Source organism: Adiantum capillus-veneris, chromosome 20 (genome assembly GCF_014529385.1).
Source record: "Adiantum capillus-veneris isolate H3 chromosome 20, ASM1452938v2, whole genome shotgun sequence".
Taxonomy (NCBI): Eukaryota; Viridiplantae; Streptophyta; class Polypodiopsida; order Polypodiales; family Pteridaceae; genus Adiantum; species Adiantum capillus-veneris.
In genome coordinates, this window is record NC_140950.1 from 16,501,349 (window position 1) to 16,527,870 (window position 26,522).

The 26,522-nt window shown below is 42.5% G+C and overlaps 2 protein-coding genes across 4 annotated transcripts in view; one reads left to right on the forward strand and one right to left on the reverse strand.

The window, feature by feature from the left end:
- Window positions 1–19,238, forward strand: part of LOC147432161 (uncharacterized) — a 41,062-nt gene extending 21,824 nt beyond the window's left edge. The window contains exons 2-4 of one of the 2 annotated variants that reach the window (XM_086492152.1): window positions 10,910–10,997; window positions 17,460–18,393; window positions 18,475–19,238. In XM_086492152.1, the coding sequence (XP_086348278.1) occupies window positions 17,486–18,393; window positions 18,475–19,024 (1,458 nt within the window). In that variant the 5' untranslated portion in view covers window positions 10,910–10,997; window positions 17,460–17,485 and the 3' untranslated portion in view covers window positions 19,025–19,238. The remainder of the gene's footprint in view (window positions 1–10,909; window positions 10,998–17,459; window positions 18,394–18,474) is intronic. The other variant, XM_086492151.1, reaches the window with a different exon arrangement.
- Window positions 19,239–19,379: 141 nt separating this feature from the next.
- LOC147432162 (uncharacterized) lies at window positions 19,380–26,076 on the reverse strand. 2 transcript variants are annotated; one of them, XM_086492153.1, is made up of 5 exons: window positions 25,633–26,075; window positions 25,439–25,535; window positions 25,300–25,358; window positions 25,110–25,207; window positions 19,380–20,122 (listed from the first exon to the last, which is right to left on the reverse strand). In XM_086492153.1, exons 2-5 carry the CDS (start codon window positions 25,441–25,443, stop codon window positions 19,862–19,864), a joined length of 423 nt encoding a protein of 140 aa, XP_086348279.1. In that variant the 5' UTR covers window positions 25,444–25,535; window positions 25,633–26,075; the 3' UTR covers window positions 19,380–19,861. The 2 variants fall into 2 exon arrangements, with proteins under 2 accessions (XP_086348279.1, XP_086348280.1); XM_086492154.1 differs by having other exon boundaries at window positions 25,439–26,076.
- Between the last annotated feature and the right edge of the window lie 446 nt (window positions 26,077–26,522).

Below are 26,522 nucleotides of genomic sequence, written 5' to 3' on the forward strand. Positions count from 1 at the left end.
GAGGACAACACTCTCATATTAAATGCCAAGAGTGACTCTTCCATGATCATTCGTGCTGAGGAGGATCTGTATTCTTTGCTTCTCATTTCTCATGTGCAGATAAAGCGTGAATTACGACGAGGAGCACAAGCGGCATTCATCTATGCTGCTCCAGTTACCTTGAGCATTCAGACTCCAGACTGGTATTCAGCTTTGTTTACCAAGTTTAAGCATCTCTTTTTGCAGGATGATCTTCCACCCCGTCTCCCACCTAAGCGGCCGGAGGACCATTGTATCGAGCTTACGGAGGGGGCACAACCAATCAGTAAGGCTCCCTACCGTTTGAACAAGACACATGAAGAAGAGTTAGAGCGGCAACTCACGGAGTTGGTGGCTAGAGGATTTATACGTCCTAGTGTAAGTCCTTTTGTTGCTCATATTTTGTTTCCCCGTAAAAAGGATGGTTCGTCTCGTTTGTGTGTTGATTACAAGGCATTGAACAGGATGACCGTCAAGAACAAGTTTCCGATGCCTCGCATTGAGTATATCCTTGATAGGCTCAATGGGGCAAAGGTCTTTAGCAAGGTCGATCTCAAAAGTGGATACCATCAGGTACGGGTATTCAAAGGCAACATCTTAAAGACCGTTTCACACAGAGCGAGTACAATGAGAGTATGTGGTTAGGCCTTTTGGATTGACAGGTGCCGTGGATACGTTTAATCGTCTCATGGTAGGCCGTTTTGGCGATATGGTTTGTGTATGTGTGTTCATCTTTGTTGATGATATTCTCATTTTTTCTGCATTGTGGGAACAACATGAAAAGGATGTCGAAAGGGTACTAACCAGTTTGGATGAGTGTCAGTTGTACATTGCAGCTAAGAAATTTGAGTTTTTTCTCATTAAAGTTACTTATCTGGGTTATATCATTTCTACAGAAGGCGTAAAGCTAGCCTTCGCGAAGGTGGAACAGGTACGTAATTGGGATTTGCCCAAGACTGCATATGATGTGCGTTTTTTTCTTGGTTTATGTCAAGCATATAGTTTGCACATAGAGAATTTTGCACGCATTGCTGCACCTATGATTGATGTTTTGAAAAGGGTAAAGACTCGCCGTCAGCGTGTGGATTTACCCGAGGCGGCCATTGAGGCTTTCGCAGCTCTCAAGGTTGCGGTGAGACAGAAGCGTCGTGTCTCATCCTTGTCTCTTGGGATGACCTCTTTGAGGTATGGACAGATGCGAGCAATGTCGCCATAGACGTAGTGCTTCAGCAACATGGTCGTCCAGTAGCTTTCCTTAGTCAGAAGCTCAATAATGCAGAAAAGAACTATTCAGTTTATGATAAAGAACTTTTGTCTGTCATTTTTGTTTTAGGAGTCGGTAGGGCACTCCCGGCCGCTCTCCTCATACACCAGAAAAGTGCACAAGAAGAACGACCAGGATTATGCACCCAGAATCCTAAGTCAGACGCTTTTGTCTGTCATTCACTCTCTTAAGCATTGGAAGCATTTTTTGTATGGTAGAGAGTTCACAGTTTGCACAGATCATCAAGCCCTCAAGTGGCTCCAGTCTATGCCTAGTGCACATTGGAGTGATTGCCAAGCATGGTGGTCACAATTTTTTGAGCAATTTGGAGGTTTGATTGAGTATGTGCCTGGAGAAGCTAACCCTGTTCCAGATGCGTTAAGTCGCAAAGGACAGATTTTGGCTCTTGAGTCACGATCCACAGTTTCTCTTCAGTGTGTGTCTTTCGACAGCATGTAGAACCAGTATGCGGATTCTGAGTTTGGTAAGCAATGGTTGCAGGCTCTTGCTTCCCAAGGGCCAAGCAACTATGTCATTTGTGATGGTTTGTTGTATTTTCGTCAACGTCTATGTGTGTTGTCCTCTCTCAGGCCAGCCATATTGCATGATGCACATGACTCTCTCACGGGTGAGCACAGGGGAATAAACACCACTTTGAAAAAAATAGAAAGATTCTTTTATTGGCCTAAAATGCGAAAAGATGTGTTTCGTTATGTCACACAGTGTACTATATGTCAAAAGGTAAAAGCTCCTCGGGGTAAGCAGCAAGGCCTCTTGCTTCCGTTGCTTATTCTCGATGGACCTTTTCAAGATATTTCCATGGATTTAGTGACTAAGCTTCCACCTAGTTTGCATGCAAGGAACACTCAATGTTTGACAATTCTTGATCGTTTCAGCAAGTTTTGCACGTTAATTCCTTGTAAGGCCACAGTCACAACACAAGATGTAGCACGGTTGTTCATAAAGCATTGGTACCTCCTTTGTGGTTTGCCAAAATCGATTGTTTCCGATAGGGATGTTAAGTTCACGTCCAATTTTTGGCGCGTACTCTTTGAAAATTTTGGTACTAAGTTTAATTTTTCATCGGCTTTTCATCCACAGTCAGATGGTCAGACAAAGATTTACACTCAATTGGCTTTTGATATTTTAAAGTCATATGTGCATGATCAACAGTCTCATTTGGAGCTCTATCTCCCATTGATTTAGGCTATTTTGAATGACTCTTTATGCTCTGCCATTGGTCGAAATCCGTATGAGGCAGCTTTTGACCGTCCGTTCCAATCACTTTTGACTCGCTCGGTCAGTCAAATACCTGATGCCAATGCTTAAAGTAAGTCGTTGGATGAGGTTTCTGAGAGTGTGAAGCTTCGGCTAAGCAAGGCTCAGGAATCTTACTCACGGCAGGCTAATAAGCATCGTCAGGATGTTTCGATCAAGGAAGGAGATTCGGTGTATTTAAGAATCATGAAGCAACATCTTAAGCAAGTTGGAAAGAAGTGCCCAAAGTTGTCTTTTCGAATGTATGGTCCATTTCCTGTCATTAAAAAGATAAATGATGTTTCAATGAAATTGCAGTTGCCTAACTCATGGTCAATGCACAACGTTTTCCATGTTTCTTGGTTGAAAGTGTTTTAGGGAACACCTCTAAAGGACATTTCGGAAGAAGAAGAACCGGAGATCATCGATGAAGCTGAAGTCATTGAGCCGGAGCAAGTATTGTTGTATCGGTTTCGCCATGGTTCAAAGAAGCAAGTGAGACAGTACTTTTTGAAGTTCAAGGATCAAGGAACCCATGAAGCAGTGTGGGTTGATAAAGAGTTTTTCAAAGATTATCCCGAGATGTTGGCAACCTACAAGGAAGCCATGCAGATCGGTACCAATACCTCACTTTAAAAAGAAGGGGATGTCACGTGCACATCTAACCCTGTGTACGTGGACAAGCTACTTCATGACAAGGGTTCAGTCAGTCTAGCCTAGAAAGTGTTCTGGCACCTTTGTGAGTCTATTCGCAGACCGTGCATGTCCCGACACTTAAGAGTAGATGCATATCCTCTGGTTGCACAGAGCATGATCATCAGCATTACCATCAGATTCCATCAAGAGCATTTTATAGTGCAGAAAACCTATTTTTTCAATTTTAGCCATTTTTCACTTATAATTTGTAAGTGACTTTTGTTGGGATCTGGGTAGGGCAATTTAGCCATGCAAGTATATAAGAAATCGTAGCGCTAGCACTCTTGGGCAGAAGAGGTAGTAGGACTAAGAGTTCAACAGGCACCTTCTCAGCAAGATCTCCCCAAACAACAAACCTAGCGTTTTTGCAAACAGCAAGCCTAGCGTTTTTCATCCACAGCAAGCCCTGGCGTTTTTGCATGGCAGATCAGCCTAGGCAATCGCAGACTCCAGCAAGTAGCCTAGCGTTTTTGCATCAAGCTTCAGTTCAGCCCAGCGTTTTTGATTTGCAGATCAGCCTCGGCGTTTTGCAGATCCACACTCAGCCTTTTCAGTTTTTAGCATAGACACACCGCAGAATAGCCCCCAAACCTCACAGATCTCACCTTTTTGCAGCAGTTCCTCGCCGCACGGTTAGATCCACTGAAGTTTGCAGTTTCAGCCCAGAAAACACAGATTTCAGCATCTGCGTTTTCAGCGCGTCGTCGTCGTCATCGCCGTCATCACCGACACAGAGTCAGAATTTAGCAGATAAAGATTTGCAGATTTCAGCCATCAGCATTTTCAGATTTCAGCCCGTCTCGTCGTCGACCTCATTGTCGTCGACATTATCGGCAAGTCCACTGCATTGTAAAGATTTGTGCAATCAATAGTAGACCGCTCTCGCCATAGAGAGTGGGGCCTTCGGAGGAGGGTTTGACAACATTCTGGTGTCGTATTCTTCTCTCTCTATCTCTCAGTCTCAGCACCTTCATTCACATTGTTTACTACTTTGTTTGTGATCATTTGCACTCTCTCACTAAAGAAAAAAAAGGCTCTCCCTTCCGTAAGTAAAAGGAACCTTGAGCACAGTTCGGAGCACTGATCTTGAGCAAAGTTCAACATTCACAACCGCTGCACCTTACAAGATTCCACCGCGACACATCAGAGATTCACTTCAAAAATACTGCACACCTTCAAATCACAGTTTAAAAAAGAGTCGACACGGCTCAGCGTAGTTCCGTGCCCAAAGGTATTGGCCCCAAAGACTGGTGCCCCTTTCGGTATTTCTTTTTATATTAATCTGTGCTCAAAGTACAAAGAGGGCACGAGGGTCTCACTCTCAGACTCTGTGTCCAAATGCTTCGAGAAATGAGTCCCTAAGGCCATTTATAAAGGTTACAATAGGGTTGCTAAAAGAAGAGCCCCCAAAAGCTTCTCAAACTCAAAAGCAGTAGTCTCCAAAAGCTTTAATGCTAAAAACAATAATCCCCATAAAGCAAATGGCTCCAAAAAGCAGTGAAAAAGCAGCTAGCGTAGTTTACGGAAATCCTTACAATTTTGCCACGTCAACAGTTGTGGACGACTTTGTACGGAGTTGCTTGGTATGCTAAAAGGTCAAGTTTGACAAGCATAAACCACAAGGATTGTTATAACCTTTACCCATTCCCACCCGCCCCTGGGAAAGTATTGCTATGGATTTCATTTTTGATCTCCCACAAACACAGAGTGGGCATGATGGCCTTTGGACGGTCATCAACAGATTCAATAAGCAGGTTCACTGCTCTGTAGTAAAAAAGACAGTTAAGCTCGATCCTTTGGCAAAAGTGTTCGAATATATGGCATGTCTGAGTCCATTGTTTTGGACAAAGATCCCCGATCTACTAGTTGTTTTGGATGGCAATCTAGGAGAACATTGGCACGTGGTTGCAGTTGCCGTCCTTGTTCCACCCGCAGATAGATGGGCAATTTGGAAATAGCCAATTCAATGGTTTTGAATTTGTTGAAGTCTTCTTCTTTGTATCAGAAGACTAAATGGGAAAAGTCTTTGCCCTTGGTGGAGTTTACCTACAACGACACACGGGAAAGATGCCATTTGAAGTGTTCGAAGGTGCTAAGAATTTTCTTCAATTTCTAAGTACCTAAGACAATATTCTCTTGAAGAAGATTTTTGAAACAAAGTCTAGAAGGCCATCTAGCCGTTTAAAGGAGGAGAGGTCGTCCTCTTTTGAAAATGACCAAATCAACAAGAAAACCAAGGAGTTCAAGGAAGGGAGTCAGGGCAGGACACCCATCGAGCCCTTGAGTTGAACAACAGTTTGACGTCGCCTTCTCTGGACCGTGGTTCTCAAAACATTCAGGGAGTGAAAGGCGGCTTCTTACTTGAAAAGAACGATGAATATCCAAGAGATGTCATTATGCCTTGGCATCATTTGAAAATGACTGAGAAAGATACATTGGATGATTATTGCCAGAGATTTTCGGATACTTGTCGAAGATTCTTTTGAAAGACCAGATTGAGCGGTTTTGCTATGATTTGCTAAAGAGATCCAAGACTATGCTTTAAACCAGAAGTCTAACTCCATGGGACATGACTAAGCAACGATTTGGAATGCATGTCGGCTCATTGACTTATGCGACGGACATGATAGTATCAAAAAGGCAAGAATCTTCTAGTGACGAGAATGAATCAAGGGAACCAGATGATAGCTCATCACAGAATTCTGGCGAATCAGAGGGTTCCGACGAACTAAGGAAACCAGGTGCAAGTTCATCAAAGGATTCCAGAGAAAGAGGAATCAGATGATAGTGCGTCTTAGGGTTTCGATGATTGACACTGACGTGCCAATGGACAGGGAAGCGAAAGATGCTACTTGCAGGTCCCAAGACATAAGGAAAGAAAGGAAAAAGGGAGTCAACTGGTAGATCAAAACATTCCCCAGACCCATGATAAGATTTTTGAAGCCGACCAGTACACGAGGGACTTGGACACTGCTTCTGCCAAGGTCCGGAAGGCTTTAGAGAAATCTCAAGAAAGACATAAGAAGGCTACAGATCGACATCGTCGTGGTTTGAAATTAAAGGAGGACGATTGGGTGCTCTTACGTTTTGAGAAGGCACGCCTAAGAAAACGAAAAGGAAAGGAGCGGCTTTTTCCAAAGCTTGACATGATGTATTATGGCCATTTCCAGATAAAAGAAAAGATAAATGATGTCTCCTTTAGACTGAAGCTGCCCGATACTTGGAAGATTCACAATGGTTTCATGTGAGTCTATTGAAGCCTTTTAAAGGCGATGTGCTTGATGATGGGGAGCCAGATGAGCAACCCGAAGTGGAGGAAAGCGAGGAGATACTCGTTCCAGAACAAATTTTAGCACACAAGGATAGAAAGATAAAAGGTAAAGCGATTAGGCAGCTCTTGGTTAAATTCAAGAACTATCCTGCAGTGGATGCGAAGTGGATGGAGGAGGACCTAGCAGATACTCCTCAGATTTTTGAACTTTACCTTGAAGCATTCGGTTTAGCATAGTCTACTCCGATAGAACCTCGATTTCAGCATGGGTGAATCTAGTGCAGCGGGTTTGCACAAGAGGGGAGTCACTCCGCTCCTTTGTCAACGGATTACCCCGATTTTGATTAGAGTCACTGATGTCCCTTTGGGTTTTAGGGATACTATTGGGCTGAGTAGTATTCTGCTGAATGACTTTATGAATTGGAATTCCCGAAAATGAAAATGATTGATTTGTACTTGACTTGTTTGAGTGCAGGAACAGAAAGACGAAATGACTGCAGCATTTTGGTCTCATAAATCTCTATAGACATGATTGCAATAAGGATTAGTTAATCGGGCATCCGTGAGGTCTGGAATGGATCTTGATGCGATTACTAAGTACGTTGCCGATAAATCATGGTCCGAGATTTGAAATGAATTTGTGTGTGATTTGTCATGTGATATCCTGTGATGTCTGGTGATGTGACTGTCGATTTGTACAAGTACTAGATGTGTTGTGTCTAGTGCGTCGATACTAATAGTCAGTGACAGTTTATGGCCTCTGTCTGTTTTGCAGGCGTAATCGAGGGCGATTGCAATTCTTTCAAGAGGGGGGTATGTCACAAACTGGTGACGTGACCTCCTCCTTATGGCCAGAGGACGAGGGACCCCTGAAATGCGCCGCCTCGCTGAATGTTGATGTGGCAGAAGGCCCGAAAATCCCGCTGGAATTTGCACTGGCAGTCCGCATAGTTTTCACGCCGATGACGTGGCAGTTTGTACGCTTTGCGGAAATTACACTGGCTGTTTTTAATTGACAGATTTTGAGCCAAGCTTTTAGAGATTACTGCTTTTGAGTTTGAGAAGCTTTTGGGGCTCTGCTTTTAGCATCCCTTGTAAATTCTTTTTAAGTGGCCTTTGGGGCTCACTTCTCAGAGCATCTGGACGCAGAGTCTGAGAGTGAGCACCCGCGGGCTCTCTTTGTACTTTGCACACAGATTTATATAAAAAGAAATATCGAAAGGGACGCCAGTCTTTGGGGCCAATACCTCTTGGCATGGAACTACGCAGGGCCATGTCGTCGTTTGTGAATTGTTTTGAAGTGACTCTCTGTTGTGTCGCGGTAAAATCTAGACTTTGGGGTGTCCAAGTTTGTTACTGTGGGGATAGGAGAAGTTTGAAGACGTGCACGTTTCACAAGAGATTAACTTATGACATCATGAGAACTCCCACAATCAAACAACACAACAACCCTTTGACCATTCACATGTTTAACATTTTATGAGTTCATCCTCTTCGAAAGTCCCCTCATACTTAGCTTCTTGTGCTCTACCACACTCGTAGCATTCACTTGAGGTGTAGAGTCAAAATTTGACGCAATAGAGGTTTTTTTCCAGATTCTTTCTTAGGACACTCCTTTTTCATGTGACCTCCTGGAGCAATCTTTTCATCAAGTGTGAGTTGAGGCTTATCAGATTTTCCTTTACCCTTATCTTTAAATTAGTAGGATTGAGATGGAGAATGAGATTGAGAAGAAGAACTGGAAGAGTTCTTTTTATTGTTATCATTCCCATTAGAATTCTTGTCCTTGTCCTTAGATGAGTGATGAGAGAAAGAGTTACTGTTACGTGAGCATGTTTACATGAGGGAGGCCGAAAAAGTCTTAGTCTGTAAAATTTTCGTAAAACAGGTTTTTGGTAAAAACGGGCCATTGCGGGAGTAGAAAAACAGCGTTTTGAGCATTTTTGCGTCTCACGCACAAAGGCTAATTCTGCACCCAATAGGAGATATTCAAGTTTTTGTTCTCTGTTGTATCAGGGGAGAAAGCCATAAGCTTTGAGCACTCACTCTTTTTCCAAGCTTCCATAGCCCACGCTAATCCAAGCTTCCATAGCTACTCTAATCAAAGAAGCCATAACCCAAGCCGTAATCTCTTTCTCAAACCATAATTAATCATTTTTATGGGATCTCTCTCTCTCTCTCTCTGTCGATCTTAAAGCAGCAGAAGAAGAACAAAGGAGACAACTATTATCAAGGCAAGCTCGACAAGCCAATGAAGGCAAATTAACATGATGTAAGGAGTTTAAATAATTTAAGCAACGGTACTGTTAATTGTCCGCTTTGGGTAATCAAGCTTCAGAATCGTGTTCAAGTTGTCAGTCTTAAGCTTTCTCTACATTAATTGTGTTTGTTGCAACTCTCTTCCACACACCTCTCACAGCCAGAGGCCCCACGCCTGCCCGGCTCACTTTTCGAACACAAATCCCCTGACAGTAGAGAAGCGATCTATCCTGCGGTCAAAGCGAGAGAAAGAGAGGCTGTCTGGGGGTCGCACAAAGCTTGATCGAGTGCTACTCAATTATGTGTGGATTACAGAGCCCTTAATAAGATAAAGGTCAAGAACAAGTTTCCTATGCCTCGCATTGAGTATATTTTGGAGCGTCTCAATGAGGTGATAGTGTTTTCAAAAGTAGATTTGAAGAGTGGCTACCATTAGGTAAGAATCGCAAAGCGAGACATCTACAAGATTGTCTTTAGGACCGAACGTAGACATTACGAGTTCATTGTTATGCCGTTTGGATTGACGGATGCACCGGGTACGTTTAATCATATGATGATGCGTATTTTCATTGACTTGGTCGGTATATGCGTGTTCATTTTTCTGGATGATATTCTTATTTTTCCTCTTCCTGGGAGCAACATGCTACTGGTGTGGAGAAAGTTTTGGCCCGATTGGATGCTAGCCCTCCTTATATTGCAACAAAGAAGTCCGAATTTTTTCCGACTATTGTGTGCTATTTAGGCTATATCATCTCTTACGAGGGCATTTGGCTTGATCCCATGAAGGTAAGGTAAGAGAGTGACCTATCCTTGAGACAACATATGATCTTTGCACATTTTTGGGTTTGTGTCAAGTATACAGTTCTCACATCAAGCACTTTACACATATTGTAGCACCATTGTCTGGTTTGTTAAAAGATGTCAAGACTTGCCGTGAGCGCGTTGTCATGATAGATGTCGCTAAGAGTGCTTTTGAAGCGCTCAAAGTAGTAGTCACTGAGCCACCATGGCTCGTCCTTGCCTCTTGGGATGTGCCTTTTGCGATTTGGATTGACGCTAGTAACATTGTCATTGACGCAATGTTACAACAAGACAATCATCCAGCGGCATTTGTCTCTCGTAAATTAAATAGTGCTGATAAAAATTATTGTGTCTATGATAAGAAACGTCTCTCTATCATTCATGCATTAAAGCATTGGAAGCATTTCATTTATGGACGTGAGTTTGTCATTCGCACAGATCACTAAGTACTTAAATGGCTTCAATCTATGCCTAGTGCACATTGAAGTGATAGGCTAGCACGATGGTCTCAATGTTTTGAACAATTTGGTGGTATGATTGAGTATGTCCTTGCAAAGCTAACCGTGTGGTAGATGCATTGAGTAGGAAAGGTAAAGCTCTCTCATAGAGTCTCATTCTTTTATCTCTATTCAAGGTGTTGGCTTTGATGATATCAAAGGAATTTGAAAAGCACTGGTTACAAGCACTCAATGCACAAGGTCCGCACAATTATGTCATTTGTGATGGCTGGTTTTTCTTTAGGAACCATTTGTGTGTGCTATCTTCTCACTGAGCACCAATTTTGCATGACGCACATGATGTATTAATGGGTGGTCGTAGAGGTATTAATGCTACATTAAATAAAATTGAACGATTTTTCTATTGGCCAAAGATGCGTAAGGATGTGTACAACTATGCTATTAAGTATGCTATATGTCGAAAAGTTAAACTCCCTCATGGTAAGCAACAAGGGCTATTTATGCCGTCGCCTATTCTTAATGGACCATTTGAGGACACAAGTATGGATTTTGTAATTAATTTACCTCCTTTCAGATCTGCACGGAACACGCAATGTTTTAAATATCGCTGATAGATTTAGCAAATTTTGTATGTTAATTCCTTGCAAGGCCAATGTTATTGCACAAGATGTTGCACAATTTCTCATAAAACATTGGTGTCCATTGTGTGGTCTACCCAAGTCTATTGTGTCGGATTATATTACCAAGTCTACATCCCATTTTTAGCGTGCTTTGTTTGAAAATTTTGGCACTAAGTTAAACCTTTCGTATGCATTTCATCCACATTTGGCACTAAGTTACAATTTTCATATGCACTTCACTCACAATTTGATGGGTGTTTTTAAGGATCATGAAGCAACGTTTCAAGCAAGTTGGTAATAGGTGTCCTAAACTCTCATTTCGTATGTATGGTCCTCTTCTGATCGTCAAGAAGGTAAATGATGTTTCCATGCAATTATGTTTGTCACCTTCTTGAACAATGCATTATGTTTTTTATGTTTCTTGGCTTAAATTGTTCCAGGGTGAACCTCCAAGCAGCGTCCCAAACGATGAGCAACCCGAGATAATTCATGAGGCCGAAGTTATGGAGCCGGATAGATCTTTTTGCATCGATTCAAGCACGGGACAAAGAAGCACGCAAGGCAATACTTCCTAAAGTTCAAGGATTGAGGGACGCATGAAGCCGCTTTGGTGGACGATCAATATTTTACCAACTACTCAGATTTGCTAGCCTCATAGAAGGAGGCCATGCAGATCAGTATCTGTACCTCATCTTAAGCAGGACAAGATGTCACGTGCACATGGCTCTGTGCGCCACATGGATATGCTTCATCAACTTCCATAGCCAGTTTTCTTGTCACAAGACGGGCACCACGTGCCAATAGAAAAGAACAGACTAAACAGACTTTTAGCACTTCAATAACAACTGAACTGAAAGAGAGAGACGACACACGACATGGAGTGGCGGAATTTCACCCCAGAGAGTATTGGCCCCAAACCTTGGCGCCCCTTTCGGTATTTCTTTATATTGCATCAACACAGTAGAAGTCGGTACTCCAGACTCTTGGAGTACCCTGCACCTTCTCCAGGAAGCATGCCAGAGAATGAGCCCTAGTCTCATCTTTAAAGGCCCTAGGCCCCAAAAGCAGTTTTACATGAAAAGCCTTCAAACTCAAAAGCTTCCGGTCCAAAGGCAATGCCGAAAAGCTGTCAGCGTAAATCATGGAAATCCGTACAGCAGTCAACACAAAACGCGGAAATCCATACAGCTTGCCATGTCATTATTTTTCGCGCAATTTTCGGAAATCTGCCACGTCACAGTTTGTGTGTGTGTGCGGGTCCTGCTTTATTTTAATCCTTTATGTCACTTGGGCCCCCATCGGACGGGGTCCCCATAAGTTGGTAGGACTTCTTCTTCTGTTACTTGTTCTTCTTAGGGTTTAGGCCTCTCGGCAGCATCTGTAAGTTGGCTCAATTCTTTAGGCTTTGACACGTCAGCAGTTTGTGACATCTCCCCTTCTTGAAAGAGAGTAATCGTCCGCGATTACAACATATCTGCAAAACAACTCAAGTTAGCTCAAAAAAATTTCCAAGGATCATTCCGAGGGACAATCAGTTTGCTCTTTTTGTTAAGGAGTTAGCTTCTCCTTTCGGCTCTTTTTATCAAGGAGTTAGCTTCTCCTTTCGGCTCTTTTGATGAAGGAGTTAGCTTCTCCTTTCGTCCAGATTGGAACTCTTGATATTCCTGCGTAGTAAAATTAGCCATCACACCCAGACCGTACTGATCTTCCACGGGTGTCTTGATGCACTAAAATTACATATTCAGGCAATCTCATCCAATTAAGAATATATTGGCACATCACAATGCAACACAAATGCTTACATATGCATTTTACAAGACACAACAAACAGCGCCGTTGAGCACTCCCTCGAGACAAACGGTCTGCGGTATGAAGCTACTCAACGACTACCTCGTCATTCCCCCCGCAAATAACCTAAAAAGGTTCGGGCCATGAGCTTAGAAGACTGTACAACCAAACGCTTCCCAGACCGCAGTCTGCGTCGCTTGGAGGTTCAAGTATACAACCAAACGCTCCCCAGGCATCGGCCTGCGTCGTTCATAGGGTTTTCTAGCATACAACAGAACTCTCCCTAGGCATCAGCCTGCGCCATTCGGAGGTTCAAACAATACCAAAACAATATTTTTCACTTCTCCACCCGGGAGTAAAATCACCAATTATTGAAACCAGTATTAAAACCAGAGTCAAACAATTCTCAAACAGATTTCAAACTTAAAAAGCAATCTCGACATCAGTCGAGCTCGAAAAGTCGACTGACTTTCCAACATGAAACCGGCACCAAAAATTTAGGGTTAGGTTCATTCCATAGGGTCGTAGCTGAGCACAGCATGGTCCATCAGTTCTTGGACAAGCAGTGTTTCTTTGGCGGCGATGGTAGTCCCATGATAGCAATTGCACTGGACCTCCAAGGTCATCTGATCGTGAAGAGACATCTACTGGGAGATGTCTAGAAACTTCAAGTTATAAGTTGCTAGGGTTTCCATGGCAAGCATTTTAGGATACCCCACTCTGCCAAAAGTTGCACTCCGAAGGAAGGTGTCAGAAACCTATAACTTCGGGCAAATTTTTTTCTTGAAAGCTTGCCGAGTCCTTGGAAGTGTGCGGCTTGGTAGCTATAGACATCTGCATGGTACTGTCTCTGAGAAAAACAACAGCTCGAAACAAACCTTGGATCCTTCTCTTGCAAGTGATCTTAATGGCTTATGTCCTGTAAGACATGAGCGGTGAAGACGAGAGCGTGCCCGATGTGCGATGAAGTAAGGGTGGCAGTGGCTAATGAGTCCGGGTTGGGAGGCAAAGATACCTCAAATAAATTCCAGAAGTCTTTGGTTTGCTTTGTCTGCTCTTTTGTGGGACGGGTATGCTTTTAGAAAAGCACACGCCTGATGCTCTGATACCACTGTCACAAGACGGACACCATGTGCCAAAAGAAAAGAACAGACTGAACAGACTTTTAGCACTTCAATAACAACTGAACTGAAAGAGAGAGACGACACGCGACACGGAGTGGCGGATTTCCACCCCAGAGAGTATTGGCCCCAAACCTTGGCGCCCCTTGCGGTATTTCTTTATATTGCATCAACACAGTACAAGCCGGTACTCCAGACTCTTGAAGTACCCTGCACCTTCTCCAGGAAGCATGCCAGAGAATGAGCCCTAGTCTCATATTTAAAGGCCCTAGGCCCCAAAAGCAGTTTTACATGAAAAGCCTTCAAACTCAAAAGCTTCTGGTCCAAAGGCAATGCCAAAAAGCTGCCAGTGTAAATCACGGAAATCCGTACAGCAGTCAACACAAAACGTGGAAATCCGTACAGCCTGCCACATCATCATGTCAGCGCAATTTTCGAAAATCTGCCACGTCATCAGTTTGTGTGTGCGTGCGGTCCTGCTTTATTTTAATCCTTTATGTCACTTGGGCCCCATCGGACGGGGTCCCCATAAGTTGGTAGGACTTCTTCTTCTGTTACTTGTTCTTCTTAGGGTTTAGGTCCCTTGGCCAGCATCTGTAAGTTGGCTCCATTCTTTAGGCTTTGACATGTCAGCAGTTTGTGACATTTCCCCTTCTTCCAGATAGGAGTGTCTAAAATCCTAGGAGGATTAGTACCGGCAATTTTGTGAGTTTGTTCGCAGGACCTACATGTCTGGAGAAGTCCATTAGATTAGGTTTTGCAAATTTGGAACCCTCTTGCATAAATGATTTGTACAAGCGTTTGATAGATATTATTACACCACGGTGGACATTTGCCATGACGTGCATGTAGTTATAGGTTAGAGAAATCCTTTCCTTGCTATCTGAGTGGATGCTTCCACTGGGTGGGGACTGGACCAATGTGATCTCGTCTTGACACTGGCGGTCCGGCTTATGGAGAAGAGACCAAGGCCTTCTTCAACCAAGAGTCACACCCTTATGAAAATATTGCACTACTGATTAACCCCTCTGCATCCGAAGAGGGAACTAGTAAAGCTCCAATTTCTTTCATGCATAGAAATCAATTCAATCCAACAAGCCATTCCCTACGTTGATCAGATTCTTGGGTGGGCATATGTGCGACAATTTCACCCAGAAACTGACCCCCTGGCCAAACTCATCAATAAATCATTTTTGGGTGTAGTGGATAGTTTGCCCTACCTAAGCCTAAGGAGATTTATAAGTCCAAATCTTACCTACAAAGGGAGCCAAGAGCCTAGCACTCTCTATAGGTTTCCTGCTGTGGCAATCAGCCCTACCATTTTTGCACAAAACGCCAGGCAAGCCATCGTGCTAGCTTTCAGCCAACGTTTTCAGTTTCAGCCCTCTTCCTCGCTGGATTGGTGCCAGATCTGCTAACGCGAGCCCTCACGGATCAGCCAGCGTTTTCAGTTTCAGCCCTCTTCCTTGCCGGATTGGTGCTACATCTACTAATGTGAGCCCTCACGGATGCGGTTTGGTACTTTGGCAGCCCATTGAGCCTCCCCTCGGCCATTCCCTAGCCAGCATCGAGTGCTCTATTCCTGTCCATCATCGGCATCGTCGAGATCTGTGTTTTCAGCCCTTCATTCCTCTCACATCGGGAGAGCAATTCAGCCCCAAATCTATCCCTTGGTGGCCATCAGCAATCCCACATTGAAAAGGATCTAAAGGTGCATCAAATCAATCCCGGAGGTGCCTCGCCTTGAGAAGTACCGCGGCAACAGTCATCATTCGAGTCAGTAGAGTCTGCACTTTAGGTATTGCATATGTGTACATTCTATTTTACGCAATCTAAAGCAAATGCCACATCGGCAACGGTGTGGGGGGCCCTTGAGAGGGTTGGTTGGGACCCCATCGGGTGTCATTCTCCTCTCTCTCTCTCTCTCTCTCCACATCTTTATTGCTCTCTCTTAGTCTCTCTCTTCAGGGAAAAGTAAAACGAACCATAATTTAAGCTAAAAGGAATCACTAACGCAAGGAAAGAGAGAAAAGGATTTTGTGAAAGTGTAAAACCTAGATCTTCACCTTTTCAATTCCGTTGCACTTGACACTTCTTTTAAAAAGCGTTGTCAAACTCTATGTGCAAGTACAATCTCTGCTTTTCTGCGCTTGGCTTTGCTTTTTGTTTCATTACCGACTTGAGAGGAGAATTGATGGCCTCTCGCCATCTTGAGTGAATCTCGATAAACGGGTAATTTTTCAAGCGATTCACATATTGGAGTACTTGATCAATCTTTTCATGAGCACGGATCCTCTGTAGAAGAAGAATCGTGCGAACTGTGATATTGCTATTACAGGCTTGAACACTCCAAGCGAGAATTCAATAGCAACACATGAATAAAAATTGCAAATTGAAGAGAGAGAGAGAGAGAGAGAGAGAGAGAGAGAGAGAGAGAGAGAGAGAGAGAGAGAGAGAGAATCGGCACAATGGAGTTCCAAGCCAAAATGCTCTGGCTCTAAAGCTGGCCCCGAAGACTGGTGCCCCTTCTGGTATTTCTTTATTATTGCTTTGCAAAGGTACAACTGCTCGAGGGTCCAGTTCTCTCTGAGACTCTGCTTTTAGATGCTCTTCGAAGAATGGCCCTCTGGGCACTTATAAACAGTAAAAGGGATGCCCAAAGTAGAGCCCCAAAGGCATCTAGTTCAAAAGCTTCAGTGCCCAAAAGCATCTGCTCCCAAAAGCATGCACAAAACCAATTTGCAGAATTCCATACAGCCTGCCACGTCAGCATGTCAATGCAAATTTCAAAAACCCATAGCACCATCTACACTTTTGACTTTTTAGGGTTTAGGCCCCTCGGTCGGTGCTCTTCAAGTCAATAGGGTTAGGGTTAGGGTTTAAAAACCTAATCTCTTAGGCCCCTCGCCCACATTTCTGGGTTCAGATCTTCTAGATTAGAGTTTTTAACTCTAACCCCTTGTCCTCTTGGCAAATCCTTCAGGTTGGTCATGCCACATCATCACTTTGTGCCATGTACCCTACAGATACAATCACAATGATGGGTTTCAAAGAAGGAAAATTTCATGAATGGAAATTGTTAAAAACAATCAATTTTTTAGAGCAGATTCTTCCTTGGTTGGTCATCACTTTGTGCCATTTACCCTACAGATTCAATCACAATGATTGATTTCAAAGAAGGAAAATTTCATGAATGGAAATTGTTAAAAGCAACCAACTTTTTAGAGCAGATTCTTCCTCTGTCCCCCCTTTTGCCTGTCCTGTATTTTGAGAGCGTAGCTGTTGCCAATTTTCTCGTATATGGATGTCATCTAATCATGTCTATGTTTGTTTAGCCTAACTGAAAGGGATGTGCAAAGGGTAGAAGGCCAGCCACCGTCACAGGTTGTTTTGGGTGGTACTGTTTATTGTTTACACGATCAAGTGTGCATCCAAACAAATGTACTGGTCCAAACAGTACAGAATTGCGTAGGGGTTTTGATGCTTTTGTGAAAAGTGGGATCACATCCAATAAAATGGGTATAGCTCTAGCGTTTGTATGAAAATGTATTATCATTTTAGTCGTAAAAGAAAAAATTTTACGCACTGATACGTACCGAAATTTTTACCAGTACGAAGTACATACCTTACATATCGATTACGTACCATACACTACGTATCTTTCCAACTATAGACATTGTTTGTGATTTTGAAGTTGTTGACAAGGAGGTGGAAGGGGCTTGATCATTATTATCTCTCACACTAGTTTGTATATTGATACATCTGGTCATCCTGGAGGAGTGTTTTAGGGTTTTCTGTTCCAAGGAACGTTTCTTTATGGCAATTTGCCTGTTACTAGTTTTGAAATAGCTTGTTTGTACAACTTGCTGCTTGACATGCGTCTGATATCCTCTTCTTCATTTTCAGAAAGGGAAGCAAAGAGAGGCTGTGTCATGTCAGACAATAAGTCAGGCTCCAATCGGTATGAAATTCCCTCCAATAGGTGCTTCACAGATGACCAAGAAACAGAAGCAGACACTTTCCGTATCTACAGACATTATCAGATGCTTTCAGCTGGGAAACCAGTTCCAGTATCGATGGCTATGGATAAATGTGAGGGGCTATCATGTTTGCCTGGAGAGTGTTGGAGTGACCTAAGTGCAAAGACGGATCTTCCATGGCAATTTGGTCCTGGCAGTCCTCTTGATATTGACTCGCAATACATAACCGTAGAAAAATCCCCTATTCCAGGTTTAGGAGATTTTGCAGTTTTAAAGGACTGCAAGAAACCTTCTGAGTCGGAGCTGGAGTGGCAGTGGATAATGGATCAACAACAGACTTACAAAAGTGAGTGGTTTGCTACAAACAATGAAGAACCGAGCAATACTGCTGACAAGGAAGAAGGTTTAAGACTTGAAACTGATTCATCCACCACCACCACCACAAGCTCTATGTTCAGTGGATCCAAAACCGAAGGATCGTCAGATGCTGGGACTAGCAATTCTTCGAAAGTATCTGGAAATCTGTCAGTAGAATTGAATGTCGCAAAAGCATCTCACAGAGAAGGTGCCATGTGGCGAACTGCAGACAGCAAAGAGCTTGCAGCCTTGGTTTCTCAGAAAGGTCATGGGTACCTGGAAAATTGTGATTTGCCCCACTCTCAGAGTTCGTTTACATGGAAGGGACCACTGGCCAATTGTGACTTCAATTCTTTGAAAGACATGAAGTCTGCTAATTCCTCAGCAGACAAGGTTTTGTTGGCTTCACTACTATGCCCACAAGAACCAAGGCAGTCAGAGAACAGCATGTCTGAACCTCAGCCAATCCCGTCTACTTTCCCACAATCTTCTTCAATAAAAAGGTGATGTAATGTATTGAACAATTTGAAACATTGCTTCCATTGCTTTTGTAGTTGTCACTCAGAATGTTTTCTTTCTTTCAGCTCTGAGGATCAGACCATGGCTTGGAAAACACATAGTGGAAGACATATAGGTGTTAGTAAGCATGGCTTTGAGGCACTTGGCGAAGCCCTTTGCCACTCACAAACACGTGCACGACAAGCTGAAAAGCTGGCAGCACAAGCATTGCAAGAAAGAGAGAAGCTTGCCCGGTTGCTGTTCAGGGAGTCATGGACAGCGCGTACATACAAGCAGTGGGTGCAGACTTTGGAGTTGGAAAACATGTGGCTGAAGATGTGTTCCGGGAGGGATATGGAGGTTTGGATGGGTAAGGAGCTGTCGGAAATTTCTAGTGCTGCTGAACAGATAGTGAGCAACCCCTTGAAACACATTGGAAAACGTGCTTCTCGGAAGAAGACGCACCACCACTTACCGAGCGCATGGGAAGGCAGACATCACAAGCATGGCTCTGTTCCAGAAAGTAGTGTTTGGTTGCGTTGCACAATTGGACTTGCGTTTGCCCTTGGGTTGAGCTTTGCAGGTGCTGGCCTTATGATTGGGTGGAGCATGGGGTGGATATTACTTTCTCATTGAGTTCACATTTTTCTGTGAGGAGTTCACTTTCGTATATAAATACTTTTCACTATACAATAGGTTTTAAGGCTCAAATGGTAGGATATGTGAAGGTGCTCCATGTATAGGGCAGAAAATGCAGGAACGCCTCGTTTGTACAATTTGTACATCCGCTGTATAGTGACTAGCTTTTTGCAAAATATTGTATCTAATGCGTTGATGACGGATTTGTGTGTGGTGGTGCAACAATTCGTGAATTCTCTGATCTGATAAATAAGGTCTTTCAGTTGATTATTAAGCCCTGAATGCTTGGATGTACATGCATATGACGTTGCTCACTACTCACGTGTGCAAATTTCTGTAAAACTGATTGAAGATTGTATTTCATTGAAAAAAACCAAAGCTTCGATTGTCTCCACTCAATGTATATCCTCTCTCAAGATGATTGCATCCGGTGATATTGCGACAGAAATAGCACAAAAGAGTTGGACTCCATAAAGGGAGATAAGAGGGGTAAGACTTTCCAAGCCATCTGTATGGTCACTATGTGGTGACACAATGCAGGGATCAAGGAAGGATGCATCACAAATATTACCGAGTAAAGAAGCTGAAAGGCCCCATTAACACTACCACAATTTATGTGTAGAGGTGGTCCTTTATACATGAACTTCTTAACCTCTCTTATACAGTGTGTTAAGTTGCTTCATTACTCTTACCATTGATCCAAATCATTCTACCCATTTTGAAAGCTTCATAATAGGTTTATGTTGAAGCAATAACAATAATTAGTCCTCTAACAAAGCTTCATAAGAGGGTTTTGCGGTTCAAAAATCTAAGGCTGTGATCCAATGATAGAAATTAAGGCATATAGAATTTGCCTTTACATTGGCATCTCCATGCTTGGGGATAGTATTGCTCACCATCATCTTGTGCATGTGGATCGTAGCCGGTGCTGGTAGTGCCACTACTGCTACCCATGGTTTTTGAATTGCCAGTGGGGTCTACACGCATCTGAATTGGCCGGCAGGGGACACAGCCATTGCATTTGGCAAAACTGCAGCTTCTTGGAATCGAACCCATCACCTCTTGTGAGACTGTCCTCCTCCATTCTGATGAAGTCTGCACATAATAAACACACCCTCTCTCTCTCTCTCTCTCTCTCTCTCTGGATAGAGTTAGAACCGACCGAGGATAGTTGAACCAGGCTTTTATTTATTTTATAGCAATAATGTCACACGTTAGTTTCTTGGCCTACATGACTATATTTAAAGGTTTTTACACTAAATTTCTTTAAAGTTTTTAGGTTTTCTCACCTTTAAATTTAAAATCTAGAGGTGAATCTCAAAATTTGTAGGTGGGATTATATTAAACCTAGGTTTTTCCTGAGCACTAAGAAGAGTCTCTCTCTCTCTCTCTCTCTCTCTCTCTCTCACACACACACACACACACACACACACACACACACACACATCATATAGATAATCTTTGTGAGAATGTAAAAAGGTAAGCGTTACTTGTTTCAAATGTTGGAACACATGGATGGGAGGTATTCTACACTTCTCACCAAACTTAAGATACCTTTCCAAATATGCTTGGGGTTCTCTCTCTCTCTCTCTCTCTCTCTCATGGGACTGTGGACTCTACAATGGTTGCTCTTTTTGTTAGCAAGGTTGATAGGTTTGAGGCTATTGGCAAGGTCTTGAGTTCAACTCCTCGTCGGTGGATAGATCTTTAAAGTATCTTGGGATAGTCCCATCATCATAAATATTCCTGAGAGTATTGCCCTCATATGCTAATAGTATGAGACTCAATTAATGCACAAAAGTGTATAGTTTTCTAGCATTTAAGTAGAGCTACCACAATTTTCAATATTGGCGTTAAGTCATGATTACAACTAATAATTAAAGTGCGATTTTCCATTTTGGGACCAAATAACATCACTCTTTCTTTGGTTACTTGGCATGGTTTGGGTGTCCCAATGTTGATGATGGGCATAAGCGTATTGCCTTGCACGGTTGATTCTATTCATTTGAGTAGAATAAGCTAAATGGTGTCCACCTTATCTGATATCCTCAATAGTGCATCTTTCACTTTGATGGACTATTCGCTAGAGGCTACTTGGAGCAGTAATTTGTCTTGCTACATCCACATTGATAGAAGTGGTTTTTAAGTCATTAGTAGAGGTGGTTTTTTCTTAACTTGACCATAAGAAGTCAAATTTTCTTATAATATTGAGTCTCTATTGAGTACTTGTCTATCTTTTAGGCTTGTGAAACAGGGTCCTCGTCTCTCTCTGTAGCTTGCGCTACCCTTGTCGTCCCTCAAAGAAAAAAGAAAAAACAAGGACACATAGCATTGCTGAATGAGTGAAAAGGACAATGTTCCATCCAATATCTTGGCCCTTAGTTGAAATGTCAACTCATGCATGTGGAGCCCCATTGCAAATTTAACCCCTCTCCCTCTACTTACTTGTGTTGCACTCTTGTGCCCTTCCGAGGGCTATCCAATGAGCCCTTTACACACATATTGCATATGCAAGCAACTACATGCAGTAGAACATATGCATTGTAGTTGATACTTATATTACCAACGTATGCATAGTTGTGTAGCTAATCTTATTTGGACCTCTTCAATATATAATATGGAATCTGTATGTTTGGATTATTGTGACCAATATGTTAAGGTTGTGTCCATTTTTCTTCTAGCGTGCGCGCTCTCTCTCTCTCTCTCTCTCACACACACACACACACACACACACACACACACATATGGTGCTATGGTGTGGTACGTCTTCATCTTGCCAATCTTAATCATCTCTATTTCATGCTTGTACTCATCAAGTAGCTTAATTCATGGTACAATTAACAGATAAGCTACTCAATTTATATTCTAGTGTGAAGTCATTTAATGGATTTCTCTCATCATACCTTCCAAGTGTACATAATTATAGTTGCTCGCATCTACATATAGATATTTCAAGGTTTTAAGATGATTTCTTGTTTGCTAAATTATGCATGTAGATAGTGCATCTACATTCATTTTGAGTAAAATATATAGCTACTGTAATCAACCTCATTTTGTTCATGAAGAGACAAACATGTTCTGATATGCTTTTTAGGGACAAAATAATGCAGGCTAATTGTCTTGTAATGATAGAAGCACTTGTGTTTTTCAATATTGTGATGACTCAAAAGCTATTTAGTAATCCTATTGTTATTTTGTATCCTCCCCCCCCCCCCCCCCCCCTTGCCCCGGCGCGTCTCTCTCTCTCTCTCTCTCTCTCTCACACACACACACACACACACACACACACAAACAATAAGCTGTGTGGTGATGCTCGTTTACAAAGAAGCCCATTGTACTAAGAACACAAGTATTCACGTATGCTTGCATTGGAACATAGCTACCATAGTTTTCTTGATCTAATGTAGTTAGTGCTCATGATTATAGTGTAAACTTTTCAGTGCTATTGCAGTCGATTTTATCTGATGATCTTAATTTTTAAGTTAAAGCGTGGGTAGTATTTTTACATAGAAAATCCTAGTAAATATCTGAGATATTTGTGAAAATCTCGATTGTTTTCTTTGAGCTTCATTTTGAGGGTAAAAAATGAGGCATAATAATAAGAAATCTATAGACACCTTTTCAATTTTTGTGCATTAATTAACTCTTGATTGTTCAGACAATATGTTGTTAAATTTAGAAAAACAATTCTCGAGCTCGATGCTCCATGTAGCACATAAATGTTAGCAATGAGCTTTTTCGTTTGCTCAAGCGGTGCTAACCTATAATAGTTACATAAGTTGGCTAGATAGGACATCATTAACACCCTAAGGTCTTGGAGTATGGATGGCTAGGGTACTAAAGGGGCCAACTTAGAGCTAGTTAAGGTGGGCAATAAATTCTCGCCGGCAATATGCTGCACTGTTTTTAGATTGCATGGGCACAATCCAAAGAGCACAGCAGCACCTACCTAGGCCTCTCTTAGAAATCACATCGTGAATAGAGCTCCGATGGTGACACATGACAGAGAAAAAAAAAATTGTGTAACAAAAGTGGCTGTGAATGGGAGGCCACACCAAGGGGTATAATGTGACATTGCAACCAACGGTCTTGAACCTTGATCAAACATCATAGATTCTAAGTTGCACTCAACTTGATGCTCCATGTAGCACATAAATGTTAGCAATGAGCTTTTTTGCTTCCTCAAATGGTGCTAAACTATAACAGTTACATAAGTTATATGGCTAGACAGGACGTCACTAACACCCTAAGGTCTTGGAATATGGATGGCTAGGGTAAAGGGGCCAACTTAGGGCCACCTAAGGTGGGCGAAAAATTCTCATTGGCATGCTGCATTGTTTTCAGATTGCATATTGGGCACGATCCAAAGAGTGCAGCAACGCCACCTTCCTCCCCTAGAAATCACACCGCCAATAGAGCTCCCATTGCGACACACGATGGTGATACAAAAATTGTGTGTGACAAAAGTGGCCATGAATGGAAGGTCACACCAAGTGGGTATAATGTGACATTGCAACCAATGGGTCTTGGACCTTGATCTAACATCATAGATTGTGAGTTGCACTCAGCTAACCACCTCACCAAGAGGCTTGTTTTGTCCCAAATTTGGACCTTTAAGGTCATAAAGCTAAGGGTCCCTTCATAGGGAGTCAATTTTTTATTGGCCCCTTTACCCTAGACTAGGTTATGGAAATTACCAAGTTGTAGTTGAGAGCCATGCATGAGCTATTAGAAGGGTCAATGACTTTCCAAGGAGTTGTTCTACTCTCTATTCTCTAAGTTGGATCATAGCGATGGTATAATTGTTGTTCTTTTACACCTTATATTGAGGATAGTTTGCAGGGAGGAGTCCATGACGGAAACACTCTTATACCCTATGCACACACAATATCAAGGTAATGGCAAGTCCTATGGTAGAAACCAATATGAGACACCAAGAGAAGGACTCCCATAATGTTAAACCTTTGAGAGACCATGACAATTCAAAGAGGATACCATAAAAGAAGGACTCCATGACTCAAGGGGAGTGTTGTTGAAGATGAGCTTTGTCTCCTAAATTGGAGGCCCTCAGTAGCTTAAGGTTTTGGGGTTTGGATACCTAGAATAGGTTGTAGAAACTCTTGCAACAATTAAGCCTCGAGGCGATCACTTTCTTTACATCGTGTGAGTGCAAGAGATTATTCAAAAGGTCGGAATATAGCCGCCAAATACATGATATATTCACACTATGGGTGTCTCTTAAAAAACCTAACCCCACTTTCATTGTTTGCTTATACTTGTACATACTATTGTATTGACCAAGCCATAGGAAGAGCCTTATTGTGCCCTTGTAATGCCCTTGCATATTGCTCCTTGATAATTGGGAGCTATTTAAGTGCACTCCACTAATTAGTATGGTTCAAGGGTAAAAATTTTACCCAAGCAATAATACTTTTGGAGCGCTCTCAATGATGTGGCACTCGAAAGCACCCTTAAAAATTTGAGATTTAGGATACACAAGAAGACTTAGAAATTTTCTCATGTAGGAAAATGGAGTCTTTTTCAGTGTTTTTCATACAATGCATAACATCTTGAGCTTATGCTCGAGAGGCACCGCATACCTAGCTAGGTATGCAGTGCCTCCCTCACAGAATCTCATGATGTTGAGGCAAGTCTCAATGTGAGAATTATTGTGAGAATCTGTCCGAAACTTCTTGTGATATTAAGGGCGTCTTGGGGAGCCACGAGTGCACTACTACTCAAAATTTAATGCTGTGGGGTAAAAATGGGCTTATTGAGGCCGCTAAGCATAGAATCAAGAAGTGTTATAAGGATCACTTAATCTTAACTTCTTAGAGCGTAATTAAACTAAGGAGCAAATCAACCTTATATAGCATGTCTAAAGTATCACACACACAAAAGAAAAGAAACTACACTCTCAATGCCAATTGAATGTATGCCTTGGTGGTGAGGATTTGTGAATCCCCTTAGAATTGAACTAAACCATAATTAGTGATGGTTGAGTTGCTTATTTGGACGATGAAAACGCATAATAACGGTGCTCAACTTATCGAAAGAAAGGTAGCAAGTCAGAGTGGCTCACATTGTAAAGATGTTTGGCTACTTTGGGAAGTTCTCTTCTAGAATTACTTTTATTATATGGAGGTATTGCATGATGAGATTGACTCACCAACAATATGCCTGCAAAAATGAATTTCTTCTTTGATTAATTTAAGCATAGGATAATCAATCATGCAAAAAGGTAAGTAATAATACCAAACTCTGAAACTTACATGTTGTGATGAACAAGAAAAAGAGTCTCCTTATATAGCTATTCTCCATATGTTGAAACCTGCAAAATAAGAGTATATGTGCATGGGGGGATGAATATACTTAGCTAGGGCTTGCTTGATTTATTGCAAAGGAAGTTACTGCATTGGTATGTGTTGGTGTCCCGTTGCGGCATGTGCACAAGAGTATATTCCTTAGGAAGTATTTGAGTTCTACTGAGCAAGATAAGTATAAATCCCTGCAAACAATATAAATTTACCCATAATAATTAGGTTTTGCTGGATATCTACACGAGAATTAGGGTTTCTGGTGAGGATGGTGTGAGAGAGATTTACGTGTAGATTTTTGGAGCGGCAGAACGGACGGCTTTTTAATCAGCATGTGCATTTTGGAGTTTTCCCATGTAGCTACATGAGAATTAGGGTTTGCTAGATAGCTACATGAGAATTAGGGCTTGCTAGATAGCTACATGATCAGGAATTGTGGTTTCTTCCGAGGATGGTGTGGGAGAGATTTGTGGAAGAAGATATAAGTAGACTAAAAATGGCTGCTCAGCTGCAGCTGCTTGCTGGTAATTGATGCTGGCTCTGCTTTGAAGAAGACATCATCTTCAAATCTTCCTTTATTCTCATTTGCAACAAGAGTACTTGTGTGTATGTCTCATGTATGTATGTACACAAGAATGCATATCAAATCCTGTACAGCGCCCCTCCCCCCCCCAAAAACCCGCACGCCGACGCGCACACAGAGTCTCTCTCTCTCTCTCTCTATCTCTCTCCCCTCCGATCTCAGGTCTCTCTTCTTCTTTCGTATGTGTGTAGAAGTAGAATGTCTGTGTGTGCGCACATTCATATGTATGTGGATGCGTGGAGAGAGAGAGAGAGAGAGAGAGAGAGAGAGAGAGAGAGAGAGAGAGACGGGTACTACGTAGGACGAGAGCTGCATTGCATGCATGCAGCAGCTGGAGGACGTGCAGGCCGGTGGCCTTGAATTGAGAGATTCCGAGGGTACTCCTGCTCTTCCTCCTACTTTAAGACCCACAACCACAGCAAGGTCCAGACCAGACCAAACAATGTTGGGTGACCACGCAGGTGGCAGCTGCAGCCCCACGGTCCACGTTGAAAACGCTCTCTCGCGCGCGCGCGCACAAATACAGACCGTGTAGACGTACACGTACACGCACACGCACGTCGGAGAGAGAGAGAGAGAGAGAGAGAGAGAGAGA

Coding starts and splice junctions, on each gene's coding strand:
- LOC147432162 (XM_086492154.1), bottom strand. Junction 25,208..25,299: donor TTTCTTGTTCATCACAACAT/GTAAGTTTCAGA, acceptor TCATTTTTGCAG/GCATATTGTTGGTGAGTCAA. Junction 20,123..25,109: donor TAGCCAAACATCTTTACAAT/GTGAGCCACTCT, acceptor TATTATGTGCAG/ACTTCATCAGAATGGAGGAG.